This window comes from Gymnoscopelus braueri (genome assembly GCF_963280865.1).
Source record: "Gymnoscopelus braueri genome assembly, chromosome: 15".
NCBI lineage: Eukaryota > Metazoa > Chordata > Actinopteri > Myctophiformes > Myctophidae > Gymnoscopelus > Gymnoscopelus braueri.
The window spans coordinates 48,367,383-48,379,122 of record NC_137620.1 but is presented as its reverse complement, the minus strand read 5'-3'; the positions used below and the strand labels follow the sequence as shown (position 1 = coordinate 48,379,122).

At 40.7% G+C, this 11,740-nt stretch overlaps 1 protein-coding gene across 1 annotated transcript in view; it reads right to left on the bottom strand.

Annotated features, from left to right (window-relative positions):
- Window positions 1-11,740, bottom strand: part of LOC308102372 (uncharacterized protein) — a 1,220,233-nt gene that overhangs the window by 712,698 nt on the left and 495,795 nt on the right. Inside the window, exons 19-22 of the mRNA XM_080452057.1 lie at window positions 10,780-10,893; window positions 10,525-10,638; window positions 6,784-6,897; window positions 6,052-6,165 (exon numbers count right to left, since the gene is read on the bottom strand). Of these exons, the coding sequence (XP_080308183.1) occupies window positions 6,052-6,165; window positions 6,784-6,897; window positions 10,525-10,638; window positions 10,780-10,893 (456 nt within the window). The remainder of the gene's footprint in view (window positions 1-6,051; window positions 6,166-6,783; window positions 6,898-10,524; window positions 10,639-10,779; window positions 10,894-11,740) is intronic.

The following is an 11,740-nucleotide window of genomic DNA, read 5'->3' as shown; positions in this document are numbered from 1 at the left end:
TGTACGACAGGGACATTCTTGTAGCTGAGAAAGTTAACAGCAAGAATGCTGCCTCGAGAGAAGCCATTGCAGCCCAAGTGTTCACAGGCTCAGATGCCCCATGCCGCAAGGCACTGAAGGCACACGGTACCACCTCCTGTGGGAAGACTGCTGGCCTACCGTGAGAGGGCCACGAGCCCCCTTCGGCAACTGGGTAATTTACATGTTGCCCTTGTTTGGGACCGTCGTGTCACTGGCTGATCCCCAACGCAGCGACACAATTATCTTGGGATGAGGAGGGAGCTCACTCCGTGGCTCACACGACCACGCCGGCTTCCGCCCTGCAGAACTACATTCAGGTGCGTAACTGGCCATGCCGTAGCACACCCGTATGGTGCGTTCTGCTCACCCCTGACAGTCTCTGCATGCTCCACTGTGTCACCGCACTGACGGGACTACATACCCGAACGCGTTAGCTGACCCCGCCAGCAATACGCCCGTATGGTGCATGAACGCGCGCCACAATGCAGAATTGCACCTAGGTGTGGACGGCGCCGCCGTGCAACACACCATATATGGTGCCCCCCGCTTCGTGGGTTGGAGAGAAAACGACTGCCGGCAGGATAAAGCAATTCATGCACGCAGAGGGGTCCAGACTACCCGTGCGCGCATGATCCATCCCCAAGCAAAGCATACATCTATCGTGGCCGTCCTCCAAGGGCATCTTTACCCCACAGCCCAGACAGACGTGGGGCGCTGGGCTGGCCATGTTTGCTATATTATTTAAGCCATGTAAGCTTATCTATATACCTAAATAAGTAGGTATATATTCGTAAACGTATGTATTTGTATATCCATACACTTATATACTCAATACTCGAATATTTGTCTATCAGTATATGAGCAGAGCCAAGTGTCTCTTTATCTTTATTTCACTTATTTACCGTGAAAGTATTTATTTGTATATTTATATACTCATACAAAGTCAGTGAATTGCAACGAGTGCAGTGACTGCCAGGAGAACTCCTGACCTAGCGCCACACTGCCCTCTTGTGACCTGTGGGGCACCGTGCAGCCCTCTCCTAGGGCGCACCTAGGCCCCTCCCCCTACGTTGACGCCTTGCGTTGCGTCAACGCGGAAGTAACCAGGGACACGCAGCAACTTTTCTCTGTTTGTTTGTTTCTCTTTTCACTTGGCTCCGCCGAGGGCTTCTCGGACCGCGGCGGTGATGATAACCGGCAGTAGATGGCCCGGAGGTCCGCCGACTGGGTCAGCCTCGCTCGGGTTCTACGGTCTACCTCGGTACCGCGCCGTGGCGGCGATGCCGGCGATCCAAGCGCTCAACCGCTTCACGGGGTTGGCTTCCCACTTGGGTCGCTCCAGCAAACCAGCGGCCGTCCTGGTCCGCCCTCTGACTGGGTCAGACTCGGAACCAGGCTGCAGCCGCGGCGATGGCGATGCCGGCGATCCAAGCGTTCGGCCGACAGACGGCTTCCCACTTGGTCACTCGAGCAGAACAGCAGCCGCCCTGATCCGCCCTCTGACTGGGTCAGACTCGGAACCAGGGTGCACGCCGCGTGCCAGGAATGTACTTTTGTTGGTGTGAAATATGACAGCGAAGCGTCCTGAGAGGAGCCTCGCCAGACCTGCTCTCTACCAAAGGTAAGTGGACCACGCTGCCAAACACCCGTTCTGTACTGTTTTCGTCTTAAACTGAGCCCACAAAGCGTCTGCACTCGTGGAAATCAAAGAATCGAAGTGGCTCTGCCTGGGTGGGGCTTAAATACCCCACTGATTGCAGATCAGGGCAGGGCCACCATATGTGATGTGTCTTAAAGAGTATCCACGAGCACTGCCCCTTGGGGTCAGTTCCCGTACATATTGAATAATATGTAGTGGAGAGCCAGTCTCGACCACGAAAGAGAACAAATGTTCTAAAAGTAAAACATGTAAAGTGGAAAATATTCGAAAATGTCCTGCTCAAACGGCACCGAGTAGGACCTCATCTCGGAGCTACATAGCGGAGGGAGAGGTTCTAAATGGGGAAATCACCCTCAGAAAGTGTTGTTATTAAGTGATAATCAGTCAGATTATCCATAATTATATCCCGTTTCAGCCCCACAGAGTTAGAGATCTCTCTCTCCCTCCATGTAAGTTGACACAGTTGGACTGTGCAGTGCGTGTTTGATGCACTGTTTACAATACATATAACATTATGGTTCTTCAGTGTATAATTATCGTGTTACAGTTATCGAGACAGACAGACAGACAGACAGATAGATACTAGACAGGTAGATAGTTAGTTTGTTACGTAGATCAGTGGTTCCCAAAGTGGGGTTCGGGGACCACCAGGGGTCCTTCAGGGGGTTCCCAGCAAAAGTGGTTAATATATCATCAGGATCAGTTTAACCACGTTAAACCTATAGACATCAGTTGTTTAATAATAGCATATAAACAAGCTCACAACACGTTGCAATGTAAACCGTTGTGAGCTTGTAGATCTGCTTAAACATTTTAACAACACAAATCTTGTAGAGAGGTCATTGCCACAAATTATTTTCAGATAGGGGTCTGCGGACAAAAGAAAATAATTTGGGGGTCCCTGACCTGACAACTATTGAGAACCACTGACAGATATTTCATAGTTTGTTACATTGATATGAATAGATATCGGTCTTGTGTACAACCAAACGGATAAGGGATAAAGGGGGGTCCAGAGGTCCCCTTATCACTATCCGTAAAGTCTGTGGGTACGATCATAGATATATATAAAGGCTAGATGGCTCAAGGGGGCGGCGCAAGCGTAGCTCAACCGTGGCCATCTTGAAACAGTCATTCATAACATTATGTCTATGGGGCATATACTTTGAAATAACCATAGCGTGCTCAATTTTCATCCGATTGTCAAACGGGTTGGTGTGTTGTAAACACCAAAGATGTAGTTATGATACTGCATACTTATAATTATAATCATGTTTTTTTTTATTTTATAATTTTAAGTATGCAGTATCATAACTACGTCTTTGGTGTTTACAACACACCAAACCGTTTGAAAATCGGATGAAAATTGAGCACGCTATGGTTATTTCAAAGTATTTGCACCATAGACATAATGTTATGAATGACTGTTTCAAGATGGCCGCCATGTGGCAACGTCGTACTCCATTGGCCAGCAGCGCGGGTGAGTCATCTAGCCTTTATATATATATCTATGGGTACGATAGCATTGTGTTCGGATTGCACAATGACACGCCCCGTAACCACACCTCCACCCGCGAAATAGGCAGTCAGCTCAACTGTTAGCGGTTAGCGCTGGCGGATGATATGGTTTACGGGCAGCGGGGCTGCGCTGTATGCCAAATAGGGGACAAGGCGTTGTGCAAGATAGGGCCATATGTCTTGGTTTTCGGTAATTTGCATGAGATCACTTTGTTGTGTTGCATTCCAGTCATGTCATAGTGTGTTTCATAGATAGGACATACACAAAACAGTCAGTCTGTATAGTGCAGCTTCACAACTGAACACCACATTGTGATTTGTACAACTTCATTCACAAACTGCACACATAGTAACTTATTTATAGATAAAGTTTGGACGGGGAGATCACACTAATATTAGACTTTTTTGGAGTAGTAATTTGCAAATGTAACTTAGCCTAAGATCACCTTGTCATGTTATAGTGTTGTGTATATTGTACAGGAAGATTCACATACTCTGTGTCTGGAGGTCCAGGTTCATCACTGAAGAGAGGAGGTTGACCTTTAGACCAGTCACTCTTCATAGACACACAGCTGGGTGTTGGAGACTCTGGTCTGTGGTAAAGACTTAAAAAAACATACAAATGTTCATACAATTAGCATGTGAATGAAAATGTCTGTTTTTTTAAGATTCAAATTTTACATCCATTTATACAAAAATAAGAGAAACACATTTATAGGGATTCAGCTCCTCAACATTGCAGCAACAAGAGGAGGACACAACATTATTTGTATTAATTATTATCATCATCATCATCATCATCTCCTCCACCAGGATAAAAATATGGCCAGTGGCAGGGATTAAGGTTTCACTCATGTGAGTGTGTCTGTGAGTCTGTCTGTGAGACTGTCTGTGAGTCTGTCTGTCTGTCTGTCTGTGAGTCTGTCTGTGAGTCAGTCTGTGAGTCTGTCTGTCTGTGAGTCTGTCTGTCTATGAGTCTGTCTGTGAGTATGTCTGTCTGTGAGTCTATCTGTCTGTGAGTCTGTCTGTCTGTGAGTCTGTCTGTCTGTGAGTGTCTGTGAGTCTGTCTGTGAGTCTGTATGTGAGTCTGTATGTGAGTCTGTCTGTGAGTCTGTCTGTGAGTCTGTCTGTGAGTCTGTCTGTGAGTCTGTATGCAAGTCTGTCTACGAGTCTGTCTGGGAGTCTGTCTGGGAGTCTGTCTGGGAGTCTGTCTGGGAGTCTGTATGCAAGTCTGTCTCACAGGACACACCTTAATAAGACTATGTATTGTTCATTTGTGTAGTAATGTACACATAACTTAGCCTAAGATGACCTTGTCATGTTATAGTGTTGTGTATATTGTACAGGAAGATTCACATACTCTGTGTCTGGAGGTCCAGGTTCATCACTGAAGTGAAGAGGTAGACCTTTAGACCAGTCACTCTTCATAGACACACAGCTGGGTGTTGGAGACTCTGGTCTGTGGTAAAGACTTAAAAAAACATACAAATGTTCATACAATTAGCATGTGAATGAAAAGGTCTGTTTTTTGAAGATTCTTTACTTTTACATCCAATTATACAAAAATAAGAGAATAAACTTAGGGGATTCAGCTCCTCGACATTGCAGCAACAAGACAAAATGCTAAATAATAATAATAATAGAAATTCAGTAGAACAACATTTGCATAAGTCATTGAATATAGTATCCAGCGTGTATAGTGTGGATTCCATGGACTAAAGTTCTCTCTCGCATCAACACATTCACATTCCATGTCCAACTAACTGAATATAGGCATGCACACCCACACATGCGTACCGGTAGTCTGTACTGGCACAGAGTCCTAGAGTTTAAAATAAATAAACAACTAGGATTGATTAATGAACAGTTTTCATACATTCATGTTTTAGTCAATTAAACATGTTTCTCTCAAGAAACAAGTCTCCTGAACGAGAATCATTCCTGTATGGTTCAGATAAAAGTGATTCTATTGTACGTTGTTGGTTTGACAGCAGTTCAAATCCTAGCTGCTGTATTGTCAACAAGTTAGAGACATGAGAGTGGTTTATGACAGACAGGAGAGATTTTACAGTCACCTCAACAAGACATACAAACATGAATACAAAAGAACAATGGTGACAGTCTTTGTTGTACACAACCCTGATCAGCTTTTGAACAAAACCTGTCATCTATCAAATAACTGTTTCATGTTGAATATGTTATTGTTTGTCATTGATTTTTCTATTATGTTTCTTAGTAAACACAAGGTAAATCATTGTTTGACATTTTTACATGATTTCTATGTGGATTCATTCTTTGTGTCTTTCCAGTTGATGCTCACATAGATCATCGGTTCTTTGTGTCTGAAGGTTCAAGTTCACTAGTGAAGTATATACTGTAGGTATGTATGCTAACCAGAATAGTGTAACCCCTGAGAACTCTGGGCACGATCTTTTAGTTGTTTTCTTTTTTTTCCGTAAGAGTGGGCAACTTAGTGTCCGGTAAACTATGCCTTCTATTACTATTGAGTCTACAATTGACTTCCTTGGCCTATTGGAAGTGTGCACAAGAAATGTGGCTCTTGTCAATCTAGTACTTTGCTATATTAGTCACAGACAGACTAATCTCTCAAGACAGACTCAGAGCTCTGCAGCTGAATCTGTCAGCCACTCCCATTACAACGTGTAGAGTTGTTGTTGCTCATGTAACTTCGCATGAGATCATTTTGACATGTTATAGTGTGTATATTGTATAGTGTTATAGTGTGTATAATGTATAGTGTGTATATTGTATAGTGTTATAGTGTGTATATTGTATAGTGTTATAGTGTGTATATTGTATAGTGTGTATATTGTATAGGAGGATTCACATACTTTGTGTGTGGAGGTCCAGGTTCATTACTGAAGACAGGAGGTCTTCCTTTAGACTTGTCACTCTTCATAGACAGAAGGCTGGGTGTTGGAGACTCTGGTCTGTGGTAAACCCTTCTGGAATAAAAGTTTTTATACAATTATCATGTGAATGAAAAAGTCAGTTTGTTTGTATGTAGTATGAGAGTTTAAAGCTTTTTGGGTTCCGGCTCTTCGATGCTGAAACAACAGGGAAAAACTAAAAGAAATAGCAATAGAAACAGTAATAAACAGTATTTTGTTGTATAGACGGACAGACAGACAGACAGACAGACAGACACAGAAAGACGTGGCAAAAACATAATCTTGGGCTTGGCCTTCAGCCTGGTAGAGATAACAATCAATCGCTTCACCACAGAACACTACATTGTTGTGATTTGTACGACTTCATTCACAAACTGCACACTAACTAACTTACTATCAATAGCTAAAGATTAAACATGACTTGTTATATAGTAATTTGCACATGTAACTTCGCATGAGATCATTTATATAGTGTGTATATTGTATAGTGTTATAGTGTGTATATTGTATAGTGTTATAGTGTGTATATTGTATAGTGTTATAGTGTGTATATTGTATAGGAGGATTCACATACTTGTTATAGTAGTGTTATAGTGTGTATATTGTATAGTGTTATAGTGTGTATATTGTATAGTGTTATAGTGTGTATATTGTATAGGAGGATTCACATACTGTGTGTCTGGAGGTCCAGGTTCATTACTGAAGACAGGAGGTCTTCCTTTAGACTTGTCACTCTTCACAGACAGAAGGCTGGGTGTTGGAGACTCTGGTCTGTGGTGAAGATGTCTGGAATCATAACAATGTTTATACAATTATCATGTGAATGAAAAAGTCAGTTTGTTTGTGTGTAGTATGAGAGAGTAAAAGCTTGTGGGTTCCGGCTCTTTGATGTAGAAATAGCAGGGAAAAAATACATCAAATAGCAATAGAAACTTTTTTTTTTTAAATAGTTTGTTCTACAGACAGACAGACAGATGGATAGATATTCCATAGTGTGTTGCATAGATAGGACATGCACACAAGCAGTCAGTCTGTATAGTGCAGCTTCACCACTGAACATCACATTGTGATTTGTACAACTTCATTCACAAACTGCAAACATACAGTAGTAATTCACTAGAAATATGTGAACATATGTAGCAGTGTGTGTGTTAGGCAGCGGTGTCATGGTGATTGTATTACTGGCACGCAAGGCACGCGCACACCACGCACATTTTATTTTACCTTAAATTAGGAAACATGTATAATAGATTTATATGAAAACTACACTTTTGCCTGTATGATTGTACTTATAACTTCTATGAGCCTTCTAAAAGAAAGGACATTTGCACACTCTGCTGTTTCCCCTGTGGTTATAGTTTGCTCACTTTGTAGGTCTATTTACACACTTTTCAGTAGCAGATAAACCATGTTCAGACTAATGAATTAAATAAGTGAGACACATCTACCCAAAGGTGTGCATGTGTCTCTTGAGCCTGGGATATCACATCCTACCATAACAATCCAGTAGAATTAATGGTTAACTATCAAAGTGAAATTAGCAGTTGCAGTTATTAGGTCAGTTTTCTCATGTAATGCCTTAAAGTGATACTCCACTTTCAAATAAAATAAACATTTAAAAAATATATTAAAAATAAATGAAAAAAGTAATGGAAAAATCACGGCCCCCTCACGCATTAGAGTGTCCTACTAATGTGTGAGGGGGCCGTGATTTTGCCATAACTTCATTCATTTTTTTTTAATATTTGTTTTTAATGTTTATTTTATTTGAAAGTGAAATATCCCTTTAAGCATAAATTAAGATGGACCTCTCTTTGTGTCTGTGACTCTGTGTGATTGGGCTCAGTGAGTGGACATGTGCGCGCCCGGCTCGGTTCAGATTTGCGATATATTTTGTTGTGTGCGGTATCGTGCACCAAAAAATGCCGATCTACAAGCTCACAACATGTCATGCTGTGAAGCGTTGTGAGCTTGTATATTAGCTATTGCCTGTGCACGACACCGCACCCAATTAAGTAAAATCAAGGTGTGGCGTACAGCATGGATTTATTATACAGAGGGCAATTCTTTCAACATGAAATGCTTCATTCAAGTTCAGGAAAGCCACCTCTCCATGCCTTTGAGTACAAAGCATGGAAGGGGGGGGGGGGGGGGGGGGTTCTTTCACCATAGTAAATGCTGTATTCACGGTCTGTAGAGAAGGCACTATTTACAGACGGGTAAAAGGGCAGGGGCTTAAACCCCCTTTGATGTTTATGTGTACATGCCTGGTGTTTATTGTATAGGAGGATTCACATACTTTGTGTGTGGAGGTCCAGGTTCATTACTGAAGTTAAGAGGATGTCCTTTAGACCGGTCACTCTTCATAGACACACAGCTGGGTGTTGGAGACTCTGGTCTGTGGCAAGGTTATTATAGTTAACTAAAACTAACGAAATAACGAAAACTAAAGGTGAAAAAACATTTCAGTTAACTAAACTAAATAAAAACTAAAAGAAAAAAGAAAAACGATAACTAACTGAAACTGTATTGTGTGTTTACAAAACTAACTAAAACTAACTGAAATTATAGTCAAAATGCCCTTCGTTTTAGGTTTTTTCAATATTTATAAACCTTTTAGATTTAAATTAATTCGATTAATTTCCCCTGCGCAGTTCTACGTCAGTTGCAGTCAGTATTAGAATCACTGGAGAATAGGGGTGTGCCGATATATCGTCCCGCGATATATCGCGATACGTTTTCGTGACGATATGTATCGTTTTGGGAAGAAAAAAAATCGTTAAAAAAAAAAAGATCGTTTTTTTTTACAATAATAATAATCAGGCATGCAAACAGCCCCGAGGTGAAAAGGGTGACAACATGTTTTTTTTTTTTCGGGTCAGGTGTCACACTATTGCCCTATTTTGATTCAAAACGGCTATTGTTGCTGAAAATGATTATTGTCTGAATAATGCAAAAACAGAATTATTTGTTTGCATTTTTTCTCCCCCATATATTTTCATAATAAAAAAGTGCGTATCGTATCGTATCGAAATCGTATCGAAGTTGTGAGCCAAATATCGTATCGTATCGTTTGGTGAAATGAGTGTATCGGCACACCCCTACAAACAAGTTGGGAGAAATATGGTCCTATATGGGATTTATTTGAATACAACAGCAAGAAAGACAATAACAATTGCCTTGTAGTGCAAACGGGTGATACAATGTGGAGCAATTATCAAGGGGAAAAACCCCACGGACCACGGTGTAAAGTAACTAAGTACATTTACTCAAGTAGCCTACTGTAGCCCACTTAAGTACAATTTTGAGGTACTTTTGCTTTACTGGAGTATTTCCAATTTTCTGTATTTTTACTTCTACTCCACTACATCTCTCAGAGGTAATAATGGTACTTTTACTCCACTACAATTATTTGAAAACTTTAGTTACTAGTTACTTTGTAGGTATTTTGATTATTATTACAAGACATACATTATACCCACTTCATTTCGGCCATTTGAAAATAGCCGATTTACAAGCTCACAATGCTTTGGTGAGCTTGTAGATCTGATTTTTTCAAAAGATTTGTTTACCTTTTATAGCCTACATTTTGAAAACTGTTTGTTTGTAATTTTGATACCAATACTTTTGTGCTTTTACTCAAGTACATTTTGAATTCCGGACTTTTACTTGTAACAGAGAATTTCTACATTGCAGTATTGATACTTTTACTTAAGTAACAAATGTGAGTACTTTTTCCACCACTGATAGCGAGTACCTTGACAAGGCAGCCTCTCTGAGCACCTCAGAAACCTGAGACTCCTGGACCCTGTGTGTGTCATGAAAGGGTTTATGTTCATATAGTGTATGGCTATTTTTGATTTATACCAGGCACAGTACATTTTGCACTTAAGGCTGCTATCTTGTGGACTGTTGTGTGGATGGTTGATTGTCAAACAGTAACTGAATAATATATATATTTTTAAATGGTATCTTTTGTTTTAGTTTTTATCACACAATACTTACTTTGACCTGTTGAATCCTGCACCTGACAAAAAGTATGAAAAAAAAACTAAAACTAACACTAAAACTAATAAAAACTAAACTAAAACTAAGCGTTGTCACAAAAATAGAAACTAAATAAAAACTAGCAAACCCGCTCTAAAAACTAAAACTAAAACTAACTGAATTAGAAAAAAAAGGTCAAAACTAACTAAAACTAAACTATAATAAAAAATCCAAAACTATTATAACCTTAACCCTTAATGCAACGTGAGCTCCACCAACCAGATACACCAATCAGATACGGCGACGTAACCGGATCTTACGCTTTAGCATTGTGGATAGTGAAGTTATTCCTCTGTGAGATCATCAGTTAAACATGCTGCTTAAAACTAGAGCGAAAGTCGATTGCATATAAGAGGATTCACATACTTTGTGTCTGGAGGTCCAGGTTCATTACTGAAGGCAGGAGGAAGTCCTTTAGACGTGTCACTCTTCATAGACACACAGCTGGGTGTTGGAGACTCTGGTCTGTGGTGAACACTTCTGGAATCATAAAAAAAACACACAAAAAAACATTGTTTTAATTAATATGTGATGGAAAAAGTTGGTTTATTAAATATTCTTTATTGTAACGTCCCATTATTCATGTTATAGTGTTGTGTATATTGTAATGGATTAACATACTGTGTGTGTGGAGGTCCAGGTTCATTACTGAAGTCAGGAGGATAATCTTTAGACCAGTCACTCTTCATAGACACACAGCTGGATGTTGGAGACTCTGGTCTGTGGTGAACACTTCTGGAATCATACAAATGTTTATACAGTTATTATGTGAATGAAAAGGTCAGTTTGTTCAAGATTATTTATTGTCACATCACATTATGAAAGTATAACAGAGTTTTTGGGGTTTCAACTCCTCGACATTGCTGCAACAATAACCAGGGATGCATTGTTCATGGGACATGGTAACATGCCGTACAACCACTTTTTTGAGCAGGAGCCCGCCGCGTGCACACACACGCATCGATTTAAAACAACCTCAACAAAGTTTACAAAGGCTTCCGACTGCTGGGTGTCACACCATCATGAATTAACATAGGAATGAGCCTAGATGCATATCAATGGTCCATTGTGTGACCTGTAGTGTAGGTGTTAAGCGACGTGCGTGTGACGTCTTTAAAATAGCGTCCCACCACTAACAAAAGCACCAATACAACACTGACAATAACATGCAGACAGTCAGTCTGTATAGAGCAGCTTCACCACTGAACATCACATTGTGATTTGTACCACTTCATTCACAAACTGTAACTTATAATCTATAGATAAACATTACAGAGACATACTGTGTGTGTGGAGGTCCAGGTTCTTTAGTCCTGTCACTCTTCACTGTTGGAGACTCTGGTCTGTGGATGTGATGTTTGTCAGGTCCCTCCTCCTCTCTCTCCACACACTCACTCATCTTTAGGTCTTTATTAAACCTGTCAGGGTTACAGTCAATGAAATAGATCAGAAAACACTCACTCATCTTTAGGTCTTTATTAAACCTGTCAGGGTTACAGTCAATGAAATAGATCAGAAAACACTGCATGACACACACACACACACACACACACACACACACACACACACACACACACACACA